Source organism: Notamacropus eugenii, chromosome 2 (assembly GCF_028372415.1).
Source record: "Notamacropus eugenii isolate mMacEug1 chromosome 2, mMacEug1.pri_v2, whole genome shotgun sequence".
NCBI lineage: Eukaryota > Metazoa > Chordata > Mammalia > Diprotodontia > Macropodidae > Notamacropus > Notamacropus eugenii.
This window is the reverse complement of record NC_092873.1, coordinates 428,569,917-428,596,344: the sequence shown is the minus strand read 5'-3', so window position 1 is coordinate 428,596,344 and position 26,428 is coordinate 428,569,917. Positions and strand designations below refer to the sequence as shown.

Here is a 26,428-nt window from a genome sequence, read left to right as displayed (position 1 = left end):
GTACATGATTTAGTCATAAAGGGTGATACCATACGCAAATTAAGAGAGCACGGGATAGCTTACCTGTTAGATCTGTGGAGAAGGGAAGAATTTATGACCAAACAAGAGATAGAGAACATTATGAAATGCAGAATGAATAATTTTGATTACACTAAATTATAAGGGGTTTGCACAAAACCAGTGTAACCAAGATTAAAAGGAAAGCAGAAAGCTGAGAAAAAATTTTTATAGCCTGTGTCTCTGACAAAGACCTCTTCTAAAATATATAGAGAACTGAGTCAAATTTATAAGACTACAAGTCATTCTCCAATTGATAAATGGTCAAAGGATATGAATAGGCAGTTTTCAGAGGAAGAAATTAAAGCTATCTCTAGTCATATGAAAAAATGCTCTTAATCACTGTTGATTAGAGAAATGTAAATTAAAGCAACTCTGAGGTACCATTTCACACCTATCAAATTGACTAATAGGACAAAAAAGGAAAATGATAAATGTTGGAGAAGATATGGGAAAATTGGAACATTAATGCATTGTTGGTAGAGTTGTGAACTGATCCAACTCTTTGGGAGAACAATTTGGAACTGTGCCCAAAGGGCTATAAAACTGTGCATACCCTTTGATTCAGCAATACCACTACTAGGTTTGTATCCCAAAAAGATCATAAGAGAGGGAAAAGGACCCACATGTACAAAAATATTTATTAGCAGCCCTTTCTGTGGTGGCAAAGAATTGGAAATTGAAGGGATGCCGATCATTTGGGGAATGGCTGAACAAGTTGTGGTATATGACTATAATGGAATACTATTGTGCTATAAGAAATGATGAGAAGGCAGATTTCAGAAAAACCTGGAATGACTTACATGAACTGATGCTGAGCGAAATGAGCAGAACCAGGAGCACATTGTACACAGTAGCAGCAATGTTGTGCAGTGACCAACTCTGATAGGTCTTCTCAGCAATACAAGGATCTAAGGCAGTTCCAAAAGATTCATGATGGAAAATGCCATCCACACTCAGAGAAAGAACTGTGGAGTCTGAATACAGATTGAAGCATACTGTTTTCTCCTTTTTTTTCCTTTCTTGTGGTTTTTCCTTTTTGTTCTGATTTTTCTTTCATAACATAACTAATATGGAAACATGTTTAGTATGATTGTACATGTATAGCTTACATCAGATGGCTTGCTGTCTTGGGGAGGGCAGGAGGGAGGGAGAAAAAATTTTGGAACTCAAAATCTTATAAAAATGAATGTTGAAAACTTTATACATATAATTTGAAAAAATAAAATATTAAGTGGGAAAAATAATGTACTAGTCTATTTTGAGAGTCCAAAAATAGAGGTTATGATTATTTTGGAAAACCAGTATTCATAAACATACATTTTAGAGATGGTCAGAGAAGTAATTTGTTTTGTTTGACTACATATATACTTAATATATATTACATATATATTATACATAATATATTTCTTGGGTTTTTAAAATGATTTTATTTTTCATTTGTGGCATAGAACAAATATTTCCATGAGATAGTATAATAAAAGATAATTGCACATAAAACTACAAATCTATTAGGCACAACTTGCTATTCCTTTTAAATATATAATAAAGTTATCACTTTAAAAAAAAACCCTGTGAACAGTATGGTCCATAGAGTCATGAAGTGTCAGATACAACCAAATCAACTGAACGACAACAGCACCATTTTTCTTCCAATTCTATTTTTCTTAATTTTGTTTAAAAGCTTTGAAATTTTGTGTCATCAAAATTTTCTGTCTTATGATCTCTTGTCTCTTTTTAAAACTAAACTATAGTTGTGATTTCCTTCTCTTTTGATTTTTATGGTCTGAACTTTTGTATTTAGGCTGTGTATATATTTTCAACTTACTGTCTAAGATGTTTATCTAAACCTAATTTTTGCCAAACTCTTTTCGTTTCTTTTTCAGGATGAACAAATTCAACTTCTTTTTTTATCATTTTATATCCCTTTAGTTACTGGTGACTTTTATCTGAACCTTTTTGTTTTTACCATGCCCTTTATTTCTTCTTCTTCAGTTTTTCCCGTATCTTTTTATAATTTAAAAATAAAGACCCTAATAAAGGTCTAATTGATGAGTATAGTAGTAGTAGTAAGATTATACATGTATCTCATTCTATCTTGAATTATAATGTGTACGTGTTTTACTTTCCTTGCTAGATTATAGGATTCTTAAGGGTAAGGACTATGCTTCTTAAATTCTCAAGATCCCCAGTACTAATGCTAAAAAAGGAGGAATACCCTTGTACTTGTGCTGAATAAGTATTAGTTGAATTCTTGTTAATGTCTTATTGAACCAATGTTGCTTTGTGACCATTCTTGTCTTCTTTGTGCCTAGCTAAACTTTTCTGTGTATGATGTTTCATTTCATGCTGTCATGGTATTATGACTTGCAATGATCCCAGTTAAACTTCCTGTTTTGATATACTGTTTCTCCAATTTATCGAGGTCACTTCAGAGTCTGTTCCTGTATTCCAACATATTAGCAACCCTGACCAATTAAGTGATCATCTGCAAAATTAATGAGTATGCTCACAGTTCTGTCATTTAGGTCATTGATAAAGGGATTAAATAAAACCGATCCCTGTTCTCAGAAAGTCTCTTTAGCTTGATTCTGAAAGACTGATAGTCACTTCTTGGGTACGAAAGCCTGCTGGGCTTGCAAATACTCCTGTAATCCTATTAGTTTTTTGACAAGGTACTTAGTTTGCCTTGCAAAAATAGGTAGATTTGGGGGACCAGGCACATTCCAGATCTATGGCTGTTCTGCCTGTTTTGCACTTAATGTCCTGTAAACCATGTTAGTGGGGGGAGGTGGTGATATATGACAAAATCAAGGAGTGTGATATAAAGGGAAAAAATTCCAGTCTGCTGATAATGAGCAAGCAGGAGGATGACAGTGATCACCCCTCAGAGAGGTGATGTGGGTTGTGGTGGATAGCATAATAATTATAAACTTGTTTTCAAATCATAATAGTTTGGCATTCTACATACTGGGAAGTACTTTTGGGGTGGGGTTTGAATACTTGTCCTACATCATATCTTCCAGGTTTATGGATGGATGTATAATTTCATGTTAAATCTTAAGATTTAAACACTAAAAAAGATAGGCCATACCTACTCCTTTCTTCTTTATTCATTCTCTTTGTGATTGGTAATTGTTACATTGGGATTCAAAGCAATGAAGACATTCCACATTAGATAAATGGTTAGAGGATTATTCATACTATTTCTTTTTCAGGCCATTGAAGTTTATATTTTGATAATTTGCTCAATTATCTTCCTAGGAATCTCTTATTGTTCTAACCTTCCAACCTCTACTGTCTTCTCCCCTCCCCCATCTTTCAAATAGTGCCAACCTAATTTGTCATATGCATGCATATGTAATGTTACTTCTGTCTTCAATAACCTTTATTAGGTTTTCTTGCCTATTGAGTAAAATTCAGACTTCTTTGACTGGCATTCAAAGCCCTGAGCAATCTGCTGCTGCTCTACTTTTCCAGCTTTGTTTTATATTATTACTCTGTTTACTTTTAAGATCTTGCTAAGCTGGACTACTCTCTGTCTCCCAAATGAGCTCTCTGTTTTCTTGCTTCTTTTCTTTGCTCATAGTATACAACATGCCTAGAATGTCTTCTCTCCCCTTGTCTGCCAGGTGAATCCTTTCTAACTCAAAAGCCAGTGCATTCATGTAGCCTTCTCTAACCTCCTCCTGTCTATTACAATCTTTCCCCCATGATTCCTTAAATAATTTTATTTTGTATGCCACTGATACACTTGTAATATGTATTAGTTATCTGTTGTACGAGTTTTATTCCCCTGCTATATTGTGTGCTCCAGGGATTTTGTTTTGTCCAACCTACATCTTTTCTAGCACTTAGCATCTTTTTTTCATACACAGTAATCACTTAAATGTTTGTTGAATTGAGTATTCTTAACTTGGATGAACGCATAAAAGTCATGAAGGATTTGGAATCAGAAGACTTGGGTTCAGGTTGTGACCTTACCAATTAGTACCAGTATGACCTTAGGCTAATTTATTTAACTTCTCTGAGTTAACTTCTTTCTCATTGTAAAATTAAGATGTTGTAATATATGACCTCTGTGGTTCTTTCTAGCTCTTTCTGGCCCAGTGATTTTTTTAAATAAATTTTTATTAATGACTTCTGTCTTTTTCATCATCATAATTTTCACCAGTATCCCTTCCCCTTTCCCTTGTAGAGAGCTATCCTATGGAACCAATTACATTTTTTGAAAACAAAAAAAGAGAAAAAATCAGCACAACTGACCAGTACATTGACAAAGTTTGAAAACATGTATGGACTTCCCACTTCCATGAAGGGATAGGTTAGGGATATAAGGCAATATTCACAGCACCAATGGTGATTATGAATATGCTGGCGTAGTTCAGAATCGCAAAATATAATTGACCCTCCATAATAGAAGACAGAAGAAAAAACTATTTATTCAGATACCAGAAAACTGAATCCCAACATCAGAAAGCCAAATCCATCATAGTAACCAAGAAGTCAATGCACATTAGCACTACAACATTGCTCCCAAACCTTCCTCCTTCTACTGGGGCCTTCCCACAAACACTCACAAAACTATTTGCCTGCCTGTGTCCTCTCTCTCCTCTGGTCTAACTGTGCCCACCTACTTCCTCCCAGCTTTGCTCCACCCTTCCTGTTCCACCTGTTCAGCAAGCTCCTCCCACCACTTGTAACTTAGGCTTCCATGTGATTTAATGTCTATTTAATGTCTATTAATGGGTGGGAAATATTTTCAAATTAAGCAAAAATACATCAACAATTCAGATGTTCTCTCATAACTCTTCATTAGAGTCATATTTGATCTTTTTAAGTTTGTTTCATTCAGTTTTGATTTTATGTGAGGTTATTTCCAATTAAAATGTTGCAATTATTGTATATGTTGTTTTCTTGTCTCTGCTTACTTCATTCAGCATTTTCAGTTCATGTAGATATTTCCATGCTTCTTTGTATTTATCATATACATTATTTCTTACCACACAGTGATATTCCATCATATTAATGTACTGAAGTTTGTTTAGTTGTTCCCTAGTCAATGGGCATCTACTTTGTTCTCAATCTTTTGCAAAAAGTGCTATGATAAGTATTTTGATGTGTATAGAAACTTTCTTCTTAACAATGACTTCCTTGGGATATAAACACAGAAATAGCTTTTGGTTCAAAGGATATACCTATTTTAATCATTTTATTTACATAATTTCATATTGCTTTCCAAAATGGCTGTACCATTTCACAGTTCTACTAACAGTATTTAGGTGTGCCTATCTTTGCATAACCCTTCCAACATTGACCATTGACATTTTTTTCATCTTTTCTAATTTTCAGTATATTAGGTGAAATCTCAGGGTTACTTTGACATGTGTTTCCCCTGTTATTGGAGATTTGGAGTGTTCTTGAAAAGGCTATGAGTCCTTTGAGAATTGTTCTTATCCTTTGACCACTTGTCTGTTAGAGAACAGCTATTAGTTTTTTATGCAGATAAATATGTATATATGTGTATATACATATTTATAAATTATGAGGGAAAAACATCTCCTTATTTCTAGTTTTCTTAGCGTTTTTTTTTAATCAAGGAGGGTTTTTCCCCCCCTTGTAATGTATATTTATCATATGTCAAATACAGGGTTGAGTTCCATGGTTTCCAATTTTCTCTTCTCTAATGTGTTCAGTTGATCTAGTTCTCCAATTTTTAGCCAATACCAAATGATTTTGATGACTGCTGCTTTATAATATAGTTTGCCCTGGAAATAGTCCTCCTTTTCCCCAGTTTCTTTTTATCATTTTCCTTGAAAGTCTAGATCTTTTTTTTCTCTAAATAAATTTTGTTATTATTTCAATCAAGTTCTATGAAGTATCCCTTCATAGTTTGATTGGTATAGCATTAAAAAGGCAAATTAACTTTAGTAGTATTTTTATTTTTATTATATTAGCATAGCCTAGTAGTGAGCACTGAATATTCCTCTAGCTATTTAAGTTTCCTTTTTTTCCTTTGAGAGCACTTTGTAATTGAATCTATGTGTGCTTTGATAGGTTTATCCCCAGGTGTTTTATGCATTTTGTAGTTATTTGGAATGAGATTTTCCTTTCTGTTATTTTTTTCTTAGATTCTGTTATGATATAGAAATGCTATTGATTTTTGAGGATTTATTTTGTAGTCTGAAGTTTTGCTGAAGATATTGTTTCAGTTAGTATCTTTTCCGATTCCTAAGGTTTCCGAGGCTATAGAATGTGGTGGGAGCAGGTATGAAGTTGAACTCTACATCAAGCCCACATATATGTCCTGCCCCATTTCCCTCTGTTCTTCTGGTCTCCTGCAGAGATCTTTTGCAGTACAGAGATCCTTGAGGAAGTTGGCCATTGAGGAGCCCAGATCCGTATGGCAGTGAAAAGAAGAGATTGGGGAGACTGTGGTGTGGGGTTAAGTTTTGTTGCAAGTTCATGGGTTGGGTCCTTGGATTGGCTAGTGCAGCCTTGCTGCCCGTAGCATGGATGGGATTATGGATGTTATGTGAGCTCAGGGTAGGCTTCAGTTCACGGGTGTTGTTTTTTTAACCTTCTTTTAGGTTCTGGGTGTCCTAAACCATGGAGTTAGCTGAAGTTGATTAATCTTTGGCGCATTATTTCTCTTTTGGAGAGGTTTGAGAGGTCATGAGGATCAGAGAAAATGTCTAGTCCTCCATCTTGTTGGAGTGACCCAGAAGTCCCCGCCCTGTGATTCTTTGACAGGTTAGAATGATGGACTGAATCTAATATGACTAAATTTAATAAAAGGTAATGTAGTCTTATGTTTTAACTGAAAAGCAAATTTCACAAATAGAAGAGGGGAGAAACATGGTTAGAACATAGTTTTGTGAAAAAGATCTGGGGTTTTAGTGGACTGCTTGCTTAATGTGAGTCACCTGTTACGGCAGCCAAGAAAGATACAGTGGAATTGCATCCTGGTTGGCTTGAGGTTCCAAAGATAGTGTGGAAGACAAAAATCATATGTAGTGATGATCATTCTTTCTTGAATTCTTCAAATCATCCATAAAGTGTAATGTGCATGTTTGTTTGTTTTTTAAGGCAAAGTAAGTTAGGAAGCCAGATCTGTAACTTGGCGATAAGGACTGGGGGCAGTCAGGCTGAGTTATAAAGCAGTGTTGACTGCAAGCCTAAATGTAGCCTTACCAAATTTATGCTTTAGGTTTGTCTCTTGATTTAAAATACTCTTCTCTCTTCCCTCATAGCCACCCCCAGCCCATTGAGAGCACGGTCTCTAGAATGTGCCTGTTCATTGACCCACTGTCCTACTCTGATCAGACAATATCTAAAGTTGTCAGACTTGCAGCTCCAAAACTTTCCAGTGCAGTCAGAACCAGATTAAACTATAATTGGGAAGTGTTTAACAAAATAATTAAAAATACAATGTGACGTATAAAATATTCACTTGTGGTTTTTTAAGTCAGTATGCTTTTTACTGATCCAGAAGAAAGGATCAATTTATATTTAAGACCACTGATCTGGAGTATTATAATATTTTATTATCATACTTTTAGGAAGGACCTTAACACTCTAGAGGAAATCTAGAAGAAATGATCAGGAGAGTAAAGGTACTTATCATACGATTGATTGAAGGATCCTAGGGATATTTAGCTGGGCAGGACATGAGAGTTGTCTTCAAGTATTTGAAGTTGTATCACGTGGAATAAGATTTAGATTTCTTCTACTTGGCTCTAGAGGAGAAACTTAGGAGCAATGTATGAAAGTTGCAGAGGCAAGTTTAACATTAACAATTAGAATGATTAAAAAGTGTAATATTGAATTGAGAGGTAATGGGTCTTACTGGAAGTTCGAGGGTTGGATGAATATTTGTTAGGACTTATTGTAGAAGGGATTCTTGTGCAGGTACAGATTAAACTATATGACTTCAAAGTTCCTTTGTAACTCCAAGTCTATAAACATGGAAATTAACTTATGGAAAAACATCTGTTGAATCATTTGAGTTGATTCATGTCAATGAAGTAAAACATTTAAAGAGAAATTACTCCTTTATTAGTCATCATAGTTATTCAAAATTTATATTATTCACTAATAAATATAGGTATTTTAATTTTATTTTTATAGAATCCAAAGAATTTTCTAATTATATAGTTACGAGTCAATATGACTTTCTAGTTTTTAATTAGTTGCATTGCTCTACAAATATTTTTGGAAAATAATTATTTTATAGAATTAAAATTATTAATGACAACAAAAGAAAATAAATAGCCACATTTAATTTTCTATAGGACTGATTATCTTTAAGATTATTTTATCATTATAGCACAGTTCCTGGTACATAGTAGGCACTTTGTAAATGCTTATTAATTGATTATCAACTTAAAGTCGAAGTCAGAATGAAACAAATTCTAAAAACTTTGAGATTAATTTCAAGGCCAGATAAATAATGCAATTAATAGAAAAATATACTTACTTTAGAAACTCAAATAGCTTCTCACACAATCCCCTAATTTGTGCAGGAGATAGAATTGCATCTATGGCTTAAATAATTAAAGTATCCATATCATGTGGTTGTATAACCCAACAGTTTCATGTTTGACTGGACAAGTGAACAGAGCAATAACTATATGGCATAGAATTACAGCGATAAATTTGCAAATAGTAAGTTATTATATTTTAAATTTTTCTTTGAATTCATAAAAAGGTTTTAAGTTGTTTTTTTAAAATGTTGATTTAATTTTATGAATAGGTTAGTTCTATGGAATATAGTTCAGTGTTTGTAATTGGTCTAACAGTGTTTTAATACAAAGTAATTATGTACAGGAAAACTAAAAATCATTTCCAAAAGAAAATAAGTATTATTGTGGCTTAAGATTATAATTCGTACCTTTAGAAAAGAACACAAAATTACATTTGGAAAACATGTCCCCTGATGATGCAGTAGAAAAATATAAGAACGACATCTAATTTCAGTTACCTTTGTTTTGGCAACTATTGTATACTTGTTATTATTTTTACATTTGAAATATTTGTGTTACTATACTCAGTTAATAAAATAAGAATTTAAGCGAATGCAGCAATTTAGAAGAAAAATATAATCAATCTTGATTTGACTTTCAATTTCATAATTTTATCTTTCTTCTATTAACTGTACTTCTGTACCAGCACAACATAGATGTAGAAAACTAAAATTCATTACATGCTAATACCATTTAAGTTACACTATGAATTAGGATTCTTTTTCATGAATATGTTATTTATATTTATATAAATGAGTGATGCCTTTTTTTTGTTTGCAAATTGATACAAGAGAGAATTCCCAATCAGGTAGGTATAAGTAATTAATCAAGTAATCTGAATAAGGCAGAGTTTCAGTCTTTTTGGTCGGACTTTACTTATTGTTTTCACTTGAGAATATAATTTAGATACTGTCTTCAGAGAATCATATATATCGCAGAGAGAATAAGTTTTTAATTGAATGCTGCTTTATTAATTAACATTGTATTATAGAACTTGTAGAACATATTTTGATAATAGAGTAACCTTTTTCTGATATTATTCACTTTTAAACCTAGACATAAACTGTAAGTTAGAAATTTATTTTGGAATATTTTTAAAGTAATATTGAATAGAGGTAATAACATTTGTGATTTTTTTTTCCATTTCTTTTGTTGATAGTTAGGTAGTTCTGTGATTCCATTGATTATGGGTATTCCATCCAGTGATAAAAATGGTAGCACACCCAAACTTTCCCATGTTATATAACTCTTGTCAATACCTTCCTGTAAATCCTCCAAAGTGGATCTATCCATTGTGCTGGAGTATTTCCTCCAGCTCCTAGATCAGAATAAACCCCAGTGGAGACTAGTTAATCTCTTTTTACATGACTGACCAGTCTTTTTGTTTGTTTGTTCATACATTTCTATAGTGACATCCTTTTCACTGCACTATCTATGTAATTCTTCATTAGTAATATGTTATAGCCTATCTGTGCCTACCATAACCCTTAAGCTCAATTCCTCAGAGACTGTGATGTTTCAGGACTTGCAGCCATTTAGTGTCACAGAAAAAATATTGGTATTAAAGATAGGTCTGTTTCAGAGAGAAACTTGAGGTCATTGAAAGCATTTCAGTTAAACTGAATAAACATTCTGGTAGATGCTAGGTATAGAAGGACAAAAATTAGAATTCTCTTTATTCTTAAGGAACTCTGGAGAACTCTATATGATTTCCCAATTTCAATCCAGGTCACTCTCCTTTTCCTCCTATTCAATTCTGGCTCAAGCTCATTGTCTGATAATATAATTCCCTGATAATTTAGATTTCATGTCAGAACAAAATGTAACACTTAATAGATCTTTCAAAAGTTAGCAAAATACAGGATACAACACTTGGCATATGTAGATTCTGCCCTACCCTTAAACATCTCTCCCCTCCAACCCTCAATAATGTATTTGTTCATAAAGGCAAGTGTGACTCATATATATGTGGGACATTATACCAAGTCCGAAGGGCTCTACTGCAGTTGGGTGGTCCTTTGGACTCTTAGGTTACCAGGGAGCCACTTCAGTGGCCTAATCCTTGATCCTCTAAGCCAGTTAGATCTTGCAGGGTATTTTAATAGTTTTTTTTTAATTTTTTATTATTATTATTATTATTTTTTAATGTTTTACAATCACTTCCATAAAATTAAGATTTTATCCCCCCCACACCTACCCCCCGCTACCTCCCTCCCTTCCCACGACAGTATACAATTCTTTATGGGTTCTACATATACTTTCCTATTGAGTACGTTTTCACTGTAGTCATGCTATGTACTCGAACTAAAATAAATGGAAGAAATCATATAACAAATCAAAACATGATACACAAAAACACACACACACACACACAAACATGATCTGCTACATTCTGCAAATGACTTCCATATTTCTTTCTCTGAGTGTGGAAGGCATTTTGCCTTAGAAAACCACCATTGGGATTTCTTTTTTTTTTTTAATAAGTTCTTGCGTCATTACAAAATTCCAAGTCCACCAGAAAAAATTCTTGCACACTGTGGTCGTTGCTGTGCACAAAGTTCTCCTGGTTCTGCTCCTTTCACTCAGCATCAGATCATACAAGTCCTTCCAGGCCTCCCTGAAGTCTTCTTGTTCATCATTTCTTATGGCGCAATAGTACTCCATTACATTCATATACCATAATTTATTCAGCCATTCCCCAGTTGATGGGCATCCCCTTGACTTCCAGTTTTTGGCAACCACAAAGAGTGCTGCTATAAATATTTTTGTACATGTGGGACCCTTTCCCATTTTTATGATCTCTTGGGGATACAGTCCTAGTAGCAATATTGCTGGGTCAAAGGGTATGCACATTTTTGTAGCCCTTTGGGAATAGTTCCAAATTGCTCTCCAGAATGGTTGGATGAGCTCACAGCTCCACCAGCAGTGAATTAGTGTTCCAACTCTCCCACATCCTCTCCAGCATTTATCATTTTCTTGTTCTGTCATGTTTGCCAATCTTATAGGTGTGATGTGGTACCTCAGAGTTGTTTTGATTTGCATTTCTCTAATCAATAGTGATTTAGAGCATTTTTTCATATGATTATAGATATCTTTAATTTCTTCCTCTGAAAATTGCCTGTTCATATCCTTTGACCATTTATCAATTGGAGAATGACTTGTATGGTTATACATTTGAGTCAGTTCTCTATATATTCTAGAAATGAGGCGTTTATCCCTGAGCTTAGCTGTAAAAATTCTTTCCCAATTTATGACATCCCTCCGAATTTTGGTTGCATTGGGTTTGGTTGTGCAAAAACTTCTCAGTTTAATGTAATCAAAATTATCCATCTTGCATTTCATAATGCTTTCTATCTCTTCTTTAGTAAAAAATTCTTCCCTTCTCCATAAATCTGATGAATACACTACTCCTTGCTTCTCCAGTTTATTCATGGTATCAATCTTTATACCTAAATCATGTACCCATTTGGACTTTATTCTTGTGTACGGTGTCAGGCATGGGTCTATGCCTAATTTCCACCACACTGTTATCCAGTTTTCCTAGCAATTTTTGTCGAACAGTGAGTTCTTATCCCAGAAGCTGGAGTCCTTGGGTTTATCAAACAGGACATTGCTATATTCCTTGCCTACTGTGTCTTGAGTGCCAAGTCTATTCCACTTGTCTACCTCTCTGTTTCTTAGCCAATACCAAGTGGTTTTGATAATTGCTGCTTTATAGTACAATTTGAGGTCTGGTAATGCTAGGCCACCTTCCCAAGCATTTCTTTTCATTAGTCCCTTTGATATTCTGGACCTTTTGTTCTTCCAAATGAATTTTGATGTTATTTTAACCAGCTCTAGAAAATAATTATCTGATAGTTTAATTGGTATGGCACTAAATAAGTAAATTAATTTAGGTAGAATTGTCATTTTTATCATATTCGCACGGCCTACCCATGAGCAACTGACGTTTTTCCACTTACTTAAATCTGACTTTATTTGTGCAAAAGTGTCTTGTAATTGTGTTCATATAATCCCTGGGTTTGTTTTGGCAGGTAAACTCCTAAGTATTTTATAGTGTCTACCCTAGCTTTAAATGGGATTTCTCTTTCTTGTTTCAATAGTTTTTAAGGAAAAACTAGCCTAACCTGCATGGGGCAGGATCTTAGTAAAAGCTATCCCAGTCCCCATGGCATTGGGACTTTCGTAGATTATATTGCTTCTACCATAGAAAGGGTATGGATGTGCTCCTTTGTACCTCTTAGAAGTGGATATTTGTTATTGGAGATGAATTGGTTGGTTGAGACTATGGAAGAGCAGGATTTGTTCTTTGTACTTGGTCTTAGAGAAAGGGATAAATCATAGACTTGACCTTCTCGCTATTTTTTCCACCTTTCCCAAGTAAAGGTAAGAGATCTCAGAGTGGAAGTTGGTCCCTCAGGGGTACCTTTATATTAACATAAACTCCAGGAATTGATTGACCATCCACTCTTCCATTCAGCTTCTTAGATGACAGTCTTTCAGCCCAAGAACCAATGGCAGTCAAAGTTGTGATAGCGTATTGAGTTCTTAGACCCCAAGTGACTTATGGATGTTTTCATCTGTGTGGCCCCTAGGAGAGTGAAACTGTGTGACATTTATTCTTTTAGAGAAAGGAGGGAATTTCCTGGGTGGCCTTATGGTGCTTCACTAGTTTCTCTAAGTATGCGAGTTTTTTGGCGTAGAGGAGGAGAATAGTGCCAGAAGCACCAGCCCTGGAATTACTTCACTAGCAACTTCACAGTTTTTCAGAGAGAGGAGTAATTCCTGAGTAGTGCCAACTTCTGGGAAAAAGAAGGGGAATTGAGCCCTTTGTGGAGAAGGAAGGGGAGTTCTTGAGCTGTGCTTCCTTCAATCAGTTACTCAACAAGTATTTATTAAGCACCTACTATTTTCTAGGCACTGGAGATACAGGTCCAAAGAATTCATAAAGAGCTTACATATTAATTCATAAAGTATTCATAAAGTATTCATAAATAGCTTACATATTAATGAGGGAGATAAATATGTATGTTATATATATACATACACAGATACATATACATATAGCTTAAATATAAAATGAGTAAATGCAAATATTTAAACAGTTGTTAAATACAAAGTAGTTTGGGTAGGAGGACACTAGCAGTTGGGAAGATAGGGAAGTTTCATGAAGGTAATGAGTCTTGAGTTGCTTCATAAAAGGAAGAGAGGGACTCAGGTAGAAGAAAGAAGAACATTCCAGTCATATGACAGAGTTAGTGCAAAAGCATCGAGATGGGAGGTGGAATATCTTGACATCATGTATATCACTGAGATTTGGAGAGATGAAATCCATTACTGGAGCATAGTTTGGATGAGTATACCTTATTCAAAAGAAATGTGATAGATCAAAGGGGGTGGTAGTAAGCATAGTATTGAAAATTAAGAACATATAAAGCATTCTGGGAACTAGAGACAGGGAAGTATGAGAGTATTTGGGTGAAGGTTAAAGGAGGGAGAAATATTTTGTAGTCAATGAATATCATAGACCAGGACAGCTAGGTGGTTTAGTATGTAGAGTGCTGGGCCTGGAGTCAGGAATTCAAATCTGGCCTCCAAAAATTGCAACCTTGGGTGTAACTGGGAACATGGTGGTGTCTTCTTTTTTTATTATTATTATTAGTTTATTAATTTTTAGTTTTCAATATTAACTCCCATAAGTTTTAAATTTTCCCCCTCCCCCACCTTCCCCAAGATGGCATGCGTTCTGGTTCTATACATATAGTCCTATTAAACACATTTTCACGTTAGTCATGTTGCACAGAAGAATTATAATGAGTAGGAGAAACCACGAGAAAGAAAACAAAACAAAAAAGAAAATGTCTGCTTCTCTCTACATTCCTACTCCATAAGTCTTTTTCTGGCTGTGGATGGTATTTTCCATTATGAGTCCTTTGGAATTATTTTAGGTTGAGAAGGGCTAAGTCTATCAAAATCAGTCATCATACACTATGGCTGTTACTGTGTACAGTGTTCTCCTGGTTCTGCTCACTTCACTGAGTATCAGTTCATATACATCTTTCCAGGTTTTCCGAATTCTGCCTTCTCACCATTTCTTATAGCACAATAGTATTCCATTACCTTCATATACTACAACTTCTTCAGCCATTCCCTAATTGATGGGCATCCCCTCAATTTCTAGTTCTTGGCCACCACAAAAAGAGCTGCTATAAATATTTTTGTGTGTGTCGACCCTTTTCCCATTTTTGTGATCTCTTTGGGATACAGCCCTAGAAGCAGTATTGCTGGGTCAAAGGGTATGCACAGTTTTATTGTTCCAAATTGCTCTCCAGAATGTTTGAGTCAGCTCACAGCTCCACATGATGGTATCTTCTACAGTATCTGGGAAACCATTCACAAACCTGGCATGGAAGAATTATGTAATAGGGATGGAGAAAACTTAGTTATTATACATGAACTAGAGCTCTCCCTGTGCCATAGCTTCCTTTGAAATAATTTCCTTTTTGAAAAGATGGAGCAACCAATAAGGGGAAATTCCTCAAACTTCCCAAGGCTTCCCCTTCCTCTGCCTTCTCATCTGGGAACCTTGCCTGGTGTTTTACTGAAAAAATTAATACAGTTCTGCATGAGCTCCTTCTTTTCCCCTCTTCCTCATCTTCTATCATTTAGATGCTTTCTACCACTATCCCATCCTTCCCTCCTGTCTCATGTGATGAAGTGGCCTTACTCTTTACCACGGCTGACCCCTCTGCTTGTTCGAGTCATGTCATCCCATCCCATATGGTCTCCTCTAACAGATTTTGTGTCTTCTCCATCCTAAAGAAAAATTCATTTGATCCATTTCTGTCCTTGGTAGCTAAACTCTTCAAAAAGTCTGTCTACAATAGGTGCCTTCACTTTCCCCTCATTCTTTTCTTAACCTTTTATAATCTGTCATTCTACTGAAACTTTTCTTTCCAAGTTACTAATGACCTCTAAATTGCAAAATCCAATGCCCTTTTTCTCAATCTTTATTGTCCTTGACCTCTCTGTAGCCTGTGACATTACTCATCACTCTTCTCCTTCATGTTCTTCTCTCTAGGTTTTTGAGACACCTGCCTAGGTTCTTGGTTCTTCTCCTCCCTATCTGGCCACTCCTCTGTCTCCTTTGCTGGATCCTCTACCAGACTGCACCTTCTAACTGGAGGTGCACCTCAAGGTTCTTTTCTGGGCCTTCTTCTCTTCCCCTTTTATTTACTACTTCACTTGGTAATATCATCAGCTCCCATGGATTTAATTGCCATCTCTATGCAAATGATTCTCCTCTACTTGTCTTGCTCCAATCCAAATTCTCTGTTGACCTCTAATCTCACATCTCCAACTGCCTTTCAGTTGAAGGTCTAGTAGAAATCTTAAACTTATTTCCAAAAAACTTATCTTTTCCCCTAACATCCCCTCCTACCTTCCCTGTTACCATATAGAGCAACACCATCTTCCTTGTCCCCCAGTCTTACAACTTAGGTATCATTCTCAACTCCTCCCTATATCAGACCTGTCAGTTTCACTTTTGCAACATCTCTTGGACATGTCTTCTTGCTTCTGACACTGCCACTCTCCCAGTGCAGGTCTTCATCACCCTGATTATTGCACTAGCCTGCTGGTGAGTCTATCTGATTTGAGTCTCTCCCCACTCTAATCCATCCTCCATTCAGTCACTGAAGTGATTTTCTTAAAGCATAGGTCTGGTCATGTCATCTCCCCTATTCATCAAACTCTAGTGGCTTCCTCTTGTCTCTAGGATCAAATACAAAGTCCTTCATGACTAATTCCCTTCCTGCCTTTCTAATTTTCTTATACCTTACTTCTGCCATGTACTATTCTGTCCAGTAACACTGACCTCCTGGCTGTGTCACAAACAGGATACTTTATCTCTCAACTTTGAACATTTTCTCTTGTTTTCCATCAACCCTGAAATACTCTCCCCCCTCATCTCCCACTCTTGGTTTCCTTAGCTTCCTTTAAGCCTCACTTACTACAGGAAGCTTTCACCAACTATTCTTTATTCCTTTGTCTTCTCTCTAACTTTATTTTTCTTCCATGCAGCTTGATTTATATATATTTGTATGCTATTTCCTCCATTAAAACTTCTTGAGAGCAGGAAGTATCTTTTGCCTCTTTTTGTGTCACTGGCATTTAGCGCAGTGCTTAGCACATAGTAGGTCCTTAATAAATATTTATTGATTGACATTCTGGACCTGAATTTCACTAACAAGGAAAAAAAACTCTACTGGAGTAGAAATGATGGGTACCTTAGGGAGAAGTGATCACTCTGAGGGAAGTTATTATTTTACTGTTATATTAATAGCAAATTATTAAATTGGGATAGAGGCTTTTCTCCTCAATTTCCTCATTAAGGCCAAACTCTAGGAAAAAGTCAGAATCTGAAGGACACAACTGATTGAGGAGATTACCCCCAGCCCTCAAGGAACTTACTCTTCAGTCTTGGGAAAGCAAATTTCAAAGAGTTTAGAAGAAAGGTGAGTAGGAACCATGGAGTAAAATGCTTAAGGAGAAATAGTAGGAAGTAATTAACAGAGGTAAGGCAGTATAATAAAGAGAGATTGGGAAAGGCTTCATGTAGAAGCTGGGATTTTAGTTGGGATTTGAAGGAAGCCAGGGAAACCAGGAAGCAGAGTTAATGAGGTAGAATATATCATGGGGAATAGCAAGAAAAGTACCTTGAGCCAAGTAATGGAGTGTCTTACTCATGGGACAGGAAGGGGGCTACTGTCATTGGATCAAAGAGATGTAAGGTATAAAAGGACTGAAAGATAGTTCAATATAGTTAGTATGGGAAGGCAGTGGGAGAGGCAGAAATCCAAACTAGTGTCTGAATCTTGGTGGGGAGGGGTTTGTAGGTTCTGTGGCAAAGGTGAAAAACATCAGAAGGGAAGAGAATTATATTGCTTGTTTGTTGAATAAAGTAAGATTTGGGACCACAGCTGTATCCCATATTGAATTCATTAACTTTATTCAGCTGAAATTGGGAGATGAGAGGAAGAAAGAGAGAAGAGTTAGAATAATTCCACAAATTTGAATATGGATAAATAGGTGATAGCTAATACAACTGACTTGTAAGTCAGAAGTAGAAGGGCATTTTGCACAAGGATAAGTTCAGATTTGGACATGTATGGCAAATGGAAGATTCTGAACTTAATCTCACAACCTACTTTGCACTGATAGGTTTGGTACTATTGCTTCCTCTCCCTCAGGGCTCTCGGGGTAGCCCCGAGTGGTTGTGGGGTGTTTGTTGAATACTCTGTAGCTCTTAAGTTCCCACTAGTATGTTTTTCCTGATGACTATCATTTGATATCCATTAGTCATCTAGACAATTACCTTTTAGTTAGGAGTATTTACTAAGGAGTGTAAGAATAATTTATACAAAATATCCTTCCAAAAGTCTGTGACACACCATCCTACCAGTATGTACAGGGTCCAGGAGAACTCATATGACAACGGGTAACTTGGAACTTCTTGAAGTCCTTTTGCTAGAGCTCTTAGGTAAAGTGCAACTTTTCTGCTGATCTCCCTATCAAGCCTTCAGTTTGCCTTTCTTCAGTATGTCCAATTTGTTCTTAGCTTCTGTTGCAGATACAACTATTATCTGTTGACATTCCAGAGGTATTCCTAGGGCACCAATGGAAAAATATCAAATCCTCTAACACTTCAAAGTTCATGAAGCTTCTTTGGCTAAGGCAGTGGGGGAGACTACAGCAGATCAAGGATTGATTTCCTCCCAAGCACTTCTTTTTCAGGAACTTGGTTGGAGGCTTCTAGTATAAGCTAGCAGGTGCTTAAATCTTTGATTTCAAACTAGTTTCCTGGCTTTAAACTAACCTCACAGGGCAAGTCTAAGTCCCTCAACCAATCCCAACAGACATCTTTTTGCACTGACTTGAAGTACCTTCACTGAAGATGATGTCCAAGCCTTGTTCACAACTTCACTCTTTAGATTGACTGGTTCAATTTAGATGGGTTTTTCCATGATGAAGGCATTAGGTCATGGTCATAGCCCCCTTTGAGAATGAAGGACAAAGGACAATAACCACAGCACTCAGGTCACAGTATATTGTCATCATAGGTGGGAGGGGAGCATTATTGGCTCAGTCAGTCCCCATCTTTACATGTGTTCAGTTTGAATTAACGGTGTTTAAGCAAGCAGTGGGAAATGCATCTTGAGCTCAAGAAAGAGGTCGGGCTGGGATAATTACTATACTCAGGAAGGAGAGGCATTTAAGGTTTGGGAGCATGAAGTTATCAGAATATCCCTAACTGAGGATATTAGCTTCCCTTTTATTCTAAGAGTGCCTGTAGGTATCATATAAATGTAGGGAGTGCTCAGGCCTCTCCATTGGTTATTTCTAAACTGGCTGTATCCTCATTTTGTTGATAAGAAGGGAAGAGTAAGAAAGCCAGATGAGCCCTCTTTTATATCAAGAGCCATGAGGTCTGGCATTTCTAAATAACTTTCCCTAGATGTCTGTAATGTTTTATATTATTTGTGTCCCTTAAAATGTGTGTGTGTAGGGGCAACGGTGTGGCTGTGCTATATCTCATACTCTGACTGGGGGAAAGGGCAGGGATGGAGCTTGGACAGAGAAAACACTAAAGGGTTAGGCAATGTTGAGTCTCTCTTGTAAAGTCATTGATAGCTGCCGCCTTGACAATACCTCTTAGCTCTCCCCTATTCTCTTGGGTTTTCATCTGCCTGTGTAAAGTACTTTGTTAGTCCTTAAGTGCTAAATGTTTATTTTCTTATCATGAATAGTAGAAACTAAGCATCGGTTGTGTGGTATAGGAAATTATCACTGAGTGGGAAAAAGTTCATGTAGGAGGTGAGATTTGAATTCTCTCTTGAAAGATGGGCACCCAAAGAGAAAGAATCATGGCATGCATTCTGTGCTGAGAAAGGGACATGAAAAATAATTGGAAATTATAATTGGAATAAATAATTGGAATGGAGGTTTATACTGAGGGGCAGGTGAAATCTATTCTGATCTACTCTGAAGGGCTAAATATTTCAAACTTTATTTGATAGGGAGAAGAGAGACACGTACGTTTTCTGACATTTCAGATGGAATGATTGCACTTTTCCCCATTAACTTCATTAAATTTATGCTACTAAATGGAATCATCCTCTACTTTTCCCACTCTTTATCCCCACTGTGTAAACATTTACCAAGTATTGGTGACCCTGTTTCTATTACGTTTGTCCCATTCTCTCCATATGATCACAACCCTGTTCAGGCCCTTATCCTTATCACCTTTTGCCTGTTATTGTAGTAGCCTCCTGTTAGGTTTCTCTGCTTCAAGGTGTTCTCCACTCTAAGTCATCCTCCACTAAAGCACTGTCTGATCATTATCAGAAATCTTCAGTAGCTCTTTTATGCCCCTAAGATAAAAATACAAATCCCATACCCTGCTATTTAAAGTATTTTGTAATCTACTTAGAGTTTACATTTCCAGACTTATTTAATATTGTCTCTCATTTTGCACTGTAATTTAATTGGCCTTCTTTTTGATCCTTGACCAGAAGAGTTAATTTCTTTCTTATCTTCATGCCTTTACACAGACTATACCTGCCCTTTGTTTGAAATACACCTAATTTTTGCCCCTTTGGAATCTTTAGCTTCTTTCTAGGGTTGGCTTGAGTGCCACTTCTGCCTGTCTTAATGCTGAAGGCTAATCTAACCTTCCCTGACACTTGTATTTGCTAAATTGTGTGTATGTTTTATTTCCCAATAGAGTGTAAGCTCCTTGAACGTAGCAATTGTTTTTCTTTTTCTTTTTTGGGGATATGTTCAGCACCTAGGACATTTATATGAAGTTCAGAGTAAAGGGCAACGTCTCATCCTTAAAGAATGTACTTAATAAATGCTTGCACACATGGTAGATAGGTAATAAATGTTTAATGAATTAGAAAATGATAAAAAATGTTTACCATGTTAGCTAGATGAATATATGATGATTCTGCTCAATGTTGTTCTGTAGTCTTTAATATTTTTGTATTAAATGCTTCAGCTAGCAGTAGAATTTATTGGAAGTGTCTCTGACAAGTGCATTGCATATCCAGCATAAAATCATGTGATAAAAAATGCAGAATCAGTCAAAACCTTTAAATTATGAAGCAGTATTGGGGAATTTTGAAAACTATAAAGGTTTACTACAGTTAAACAATAGCTTAAATAGGTGTTTGGGGATTTCTTTTTATTTGTAACCTTTTAAACAGTTGTCTAAATGTTTATAGCTATAACTTTTTTTCTCTCTAGTATCTCCAGAGACAGTTGGAGTCCTGTCAGCTATTGGGGTGTTTATAATCTTGATGCTGCTACTTTTTCTCTATATTAACAAGAAGTTGTGTTTTGAAAATGTTGGTGGCTTTCCAGATCTTGGTTCAGGATACAGTACAAGGGAAAATTCACAAGACAAAATTTGTAAGTATATATCCTGCCATTTAAAAAACAAACAAACCACAATCTATTTGTTACTATGTTGCATTACCAAAAATAGAAATAAGATCTATTTTATGTTAAAAAGACCAAAATGAGATAGTAGATCCAACCCTACAGTTGAATCAAGATTAAAACACTTAACTTGATTATTTAGTAAGTTACTGTTTCATTCAACAGTATTTTGATGCTTAGCAACTGGTAATGTAATGCACAAATATAAATAAAGATATACTTTTATAAAAGGGTCTTTATACCATGTATTGGTAGGTGTGTATTTTTAAAACTTCAGTTGGGAGGAAGGGAATTTTTTAAAGAGATATGTATTAAGCCAGAAGTATGATACTTTATAGAGCATGAGACTTTGGACCAAATAGTCCTTTAGAACTTTTTGCTTTTGACCTTAGAAGAAGTCCATTCAATCATATTCTAACCTACCTTTTTTTTTCCTCCCGTTACTGGAGAAAAAGAAATATTGGGACCTCCTTACAAGGGAGTAATCAAATTTGATTTCTACTCATGTAAACTGGTTGATCTGCCTCATTATGAATATTTAGTGTGACTACTGGTTTTTGAGAGCAGTATTTTTCCCACTTCCCTTAGTAACATAGGCATATATAATTTTAATATTATTTGAAATTTATTAAATACTACAGTTTGCCAGAATGTTAACAAAACATACAAAGGACGTTGTTCTTACTTTAGAACCTTTATACTACGAATTACTCATGTAGTGATGGAATCTCTTTATTTGCCCTGTTTATAGTCTATCTCAGGGGTGGGGGATCTGCAGCCTCAAGGCCATGTGTGGCCCTCTAGGTCCTCAAGTGAATCCATTAACTGAATCCAAACTTCACAGAACAAATCCCCTTAATAAAAGAATTTGTTCCATAAAACTTGGATTCAGTCGAAAGGCCACACTCAAGGACCTAGAAGGCCATATGTGGCTTGGAGGTTGCAGGTTCCCCACCCCTGGTCTATCTCTGTGAGTATCAGAAACTCACTAATCACTTCTGAGTATCCTAAGTCCAAGACTGAGTCGTTCCTACATGTTAATCAATTGAGAATGATTTTTAAGGGCCATAGCTGGGGGGAGGGTAGAGTGGGGATTGCTCTGTGGAAAAGAGGTTGATTTTCTTGCTTTTGAAAAATATAGAATTTGATAGTCCCATCTTACTCCTTTGATTTTAAAGAAATCTATTGCTTACCAAATCTCATGCTGTGACATTAATGTCAGAAAGATTTTATGACCTGATTAGGATCATTCTGACTTATACCTAATACCAGTCCTTTGTCTGACCATCACCAACAGTTTACCTAGGAGAAGTTGAGTTCTAGGATATGACAGAATCTCATTTTAGCAGCCACTTAGTGACCCTTTTTGATGAAAGAATTATTTTCTTTCAAGTGACAAGTTAACTAGATTTCCCCCTTAATTTCTTTTCTACTTTGAAAAGGTATAGGAAGTTGTTTTTTTTTTAAGTAACGTAGTAGATAATCAGAATTTTTTTTTTACAATTCTTTGCTTATATAGAATAAATTTAGTATTTAAGGGGAAATTATTGTATTGCTGTTCTTGTAATAGATGTGGAATGAGGAAAATTGTATTTAATGCAAGTGATTCAACTTTTTAGGGACAATTCCAGCTTCATCATATCTTGATTCCAAAGGAATTTCCTAGAAGATTAAAGCTAAAATGTGATGCCATAGTACCTGCCAAATTGATGAAAATCAACAATTAAGTAAATGTAAAATTTTTAATTGCAGAAAGGTGGCTGCTGTTTTCATTGAGCAAGACAAAAAAACTTTATTGGATCTTTTAAGAGAAAGCTAGAAAATGGCATTTTTCAAAAATTTTCAGCAAAATCTACCTTCAGTATCCTCTCTGGTTGACACAATTAGTAGTGCAGTAGAAGATCTGAGTTGTGCTGTAGGAGATCTGACCAGTGCTGTTGGGGAGGTCAGTTATAGCCTCACTGATTCAGTAGCTGAACAGGTAACAAGTATGATACATGGCTTTCGTACAGAAGATGAAGCTTTTCAAACAGATGATAAAGTTGTCCTTACTAAGGAAGAAAATGCCACAATACCACAGAGCTCAGTAGATAACAGTTTCCAGAAAACAACACCTCTATTAGAACATAAAACAAAACAAATACATTCTTATAGTTCTTCAGTTTCACCCAAGAAAGATCAAGATCTGCATCAGGAAAAAGTATTAGGACATGTTAAGGATAAACAGCAAGACCAAACAAAATATAAAGAAACTCATAATTCTGGTGATTCTCTTTTGAAAGCAGACTTCATTGAAAATGGGAAGTCAGAGTTTAATCAGGACGTATGTCAAGAACCAGTGGGTGAGAACAGAAATACAAAAGTTGGGCTTAAAAATTCAATGGATGGTAAGAAACATTTGAAGGAGGCAAAATTGATAGAAATGAATGGAAATCAGAAGAATACTTTTGAAAATAAATTCACACAGGAGCAAAAAAATGTTACAGATAATCACAAAAGAGAAGAATGTACTAAATCTAAACATATATCTTTGGGAAATAGCAAAAATAATAAAGATGTTTCTTTTTCTCAAGAGAATAAAAGCAGACATAATGATTTAGAGGTACCTGCTGATTTGAAGAAAGCAGGAAAGCATGCTAAAGGAACAAAAGGAAGTCAGAATTCAAGAAATGAAAAGCCTTCAAAAGATATGTTGAGCACTAATAGGCATACAGCACAGAAATCTATTATTAAAAAAGATATAGCATTATCAAGTAAGTCAAAGAATCAATTCCAGGAAAAAGTTAAACACAAGTCATCAGTCACTGGTTTGGACAATTCCAAAGAACTTCATCCAATAAATACATTGCAGTGTTCCAAGGTGAAAGTAGAAGTAAAAACAAAGAAAAATGAAGCCATTTTTGTTAACAAAGGACAATCAAAAGATAAAGTTGAAAAATATACTGAGAAAGTACCAGGAAAAGGTGAGGTACTTTGACATTGGTTTGGGTGATCAAATTTCCTTCTGACTTTCCCAAATTTCTCCAAATTTCTCATCTTGCCTATACATTAACTATTTTAAGACTGGTCTGAATCTTCCTATTAAGTGGCATTTTTTCATCCTTGGTAGTTATCAAAATATTTTTAACACTCATTTAAAAATTTTTTTTGAGTTTCAAATTCTCTCCCTCACATCCTTTCCCCCTCTTTGAGAAGCAGTTTGATATCCGTTATACATAAGAAGTCCAGCAAAACACATTTCCATATTAGCCACTTCGCAGAATAACTCCCCCCAAAAAACAATAAAAATCAAGTGGAAAAGTATGCCTCATTGAGTAGCATTTTTAATAAGCATTAGCTTTTCTCTCAAATCTATTACAAATCTATTAATGTTATTTTGAGCATTTAAAAAAAAGGACCTAGGCCTGTTCCCTAAGTTTTCCATAGGTATAGCTTTTCTAAGTTTTACTTTGTTCTTTAATAACTTTTTTCTCTTGTGAATTCAATTTTTTCTTTCTTACATCTTTATAAATATGACACGTCATTTTTGTACTTGATCATTCAACGAATGCTTAGTGATTGCCTACTCTGTGCAAGGTTTTGTACTGGCTACTGGGTGGAATACAAAGATGAATAGACACAACTCCTGTCCTTAAGAACCTTGCAATCTAGTGTTAATCTTGGGCTAAATTATTAAAAAATTATATTTATTAAGTATAAAAATTTCTTTACTCGAAAACATGTATTTGTCAATTAATACATTTTCTTGTGAATTCAATTTTTTCTTTCTTATATCTTTATAAATATGTCGCATTTTTATACGTGATCATTCAATAAATATTTAGTGATTGCATTTAACCTTTACACTTCTCTCACTTTCCTTTGCATCATAGTTATTTGTATATTTGTTGTTCCCTGATTATAAAAGGTTGTAAGTTTGTTGAGAGCAGAGTTTGTATCATATCTGTCTTTGTATTTTGGCTTCAGAACTCACCTCATTTTCTACCTTTGTGATCCTGGGTGGGTCATGTCAATTCTCTCAGCTTTAGTTCCCTTATCTGTTCCTGGGGATAATAACACTTTGCACCTCTCACGAAGGTTGTGACAATTAAATGAGACACTGTGGGTAAAGAGCTTTGTAACCTTAAAGTTATTACCATTTTAAATTATTAATATCCATAGCACAGAATAAGTACTTAATCAATTGCCTTGCATATAGTAGGTTCTTAATAAAGGTTTATTAACCTTTTAAAATATGATTCTAAAATGAAATACTGGTTGCTAAAATAGCACAGACTAATTTAACTAAGAAGAATTACTAGATCTAAAGGAGTAGATTACTTTTGCAGAATGTTCTTCCAGTAGTTTTCTGAATTTAAAATTTTGTATGGTTTAGTTTGAAGTCCTTGGCTAATTTTAGCAGCTTTATGTTTGTTGCTTAAAGTAGAAGAAAAAAGAAACTGGAATGTCTGGGTATCATTTCAGTTGGAAGATTAAGTAAATGGGATGTTTTATCCCATAAACGTTACTAACATAGAGCGTAACAAAAAGCACATATCTTGGCTAATTGTACTGGAAGCCAGTGTACTAGAAAATGAAAGCTACAGTGTACTTTGTATGTGCTGAATAATTTTTTAACCTGTTATTTAATACCTGGCAGCTATTTTACTTGTATTGCCCTAAGAGCTAACATTAAGGAACCAGTATAGAGTTCTAAAGAGATCATGTTGCTTTTGTGAAAATTATAAAAAGATGGTAGCCCTAGATAATTAAACCAGCTGGGGTGGTTTCAAGTCCATGAAATGAGAATAAGATGATATCCCACCCTACTTTAAGCACTATAATTTCCTGAAAAATTCTATAATCAAAATTTTTAGTATAATAGGCACTAAAGCAATCTTTTTTAAGAATGAATTTTTTAATGTGAAATCTGCCATCATAATAAAAAAATTATATTTCTAAAAACTACTTAAATTCAGGAGAACTCAAAGTACTTTCATTGATTTGTGACCCTTTTTACATGGAAGTTATAGTTTTCTTCCACCATTTGTTCAAAATAGATAATACATACATGGATAAAGATCAGCATGGCTCATCCTCTGAAAGTGAAGATGAAGCACTGGGTAAATACCATGAAGCATTGTCCAGGACACACAATTCCAGACTGTCAGTGGCAGGTGGAAGACAAAAGAATTACGTTTGGGAGACCAGACAGAAATACAGTCCTCTGTCTGCAGAGTATGATGGATATAGTAGTGAAGCGTCAATAGATGAAGGTAAGATGGGAATTTTTTCAATGAATTGCATATAAGTTTTGCCTAACCCCTTAGGCAGTTCTGTGTAGGCCATAAAAGAAGATGACA

The 26,428-nt window shown here is 35.3% G+C and overlaps 1 protein-coding gene across 4 annotated transcripts in view; it reads left to right on the top strand.

Moving 5' to 3' along the window:
* Positions 1-26,428, top strand: part of SYT14 (synaptotagmin 14) — a 261,665-nt gene that overhangs the window by 70,683 nt on the left and 164,554 nt on the right. For 2 of the 4 annotated variants that reach the window (XM_072647928.1, XM_072647930.1), the window contains exons 3-5: positions 20,892-21,056; positions 22,706-24,049; positions 26,126-26,341. In XM_072647928.1, the coding sequence (XP_072504029.1) occupies positions 22,909-24,049; positions 26,126-26,341 (1,357 nt within the window). In that variant the 5' untranslated portion in view covers positions 20,892-21,056; positions 22,706-22,908. Of the gene's footprint in view, positions 1-20,891; positions 21,057-22,705; positions 24,050-26,125; positions 26,342-26,428 lie in introns of those variants that run through there. The other 2 variants (XM_072647929.1, XM_072647931.1) reach the window with 2 other exon arrangements.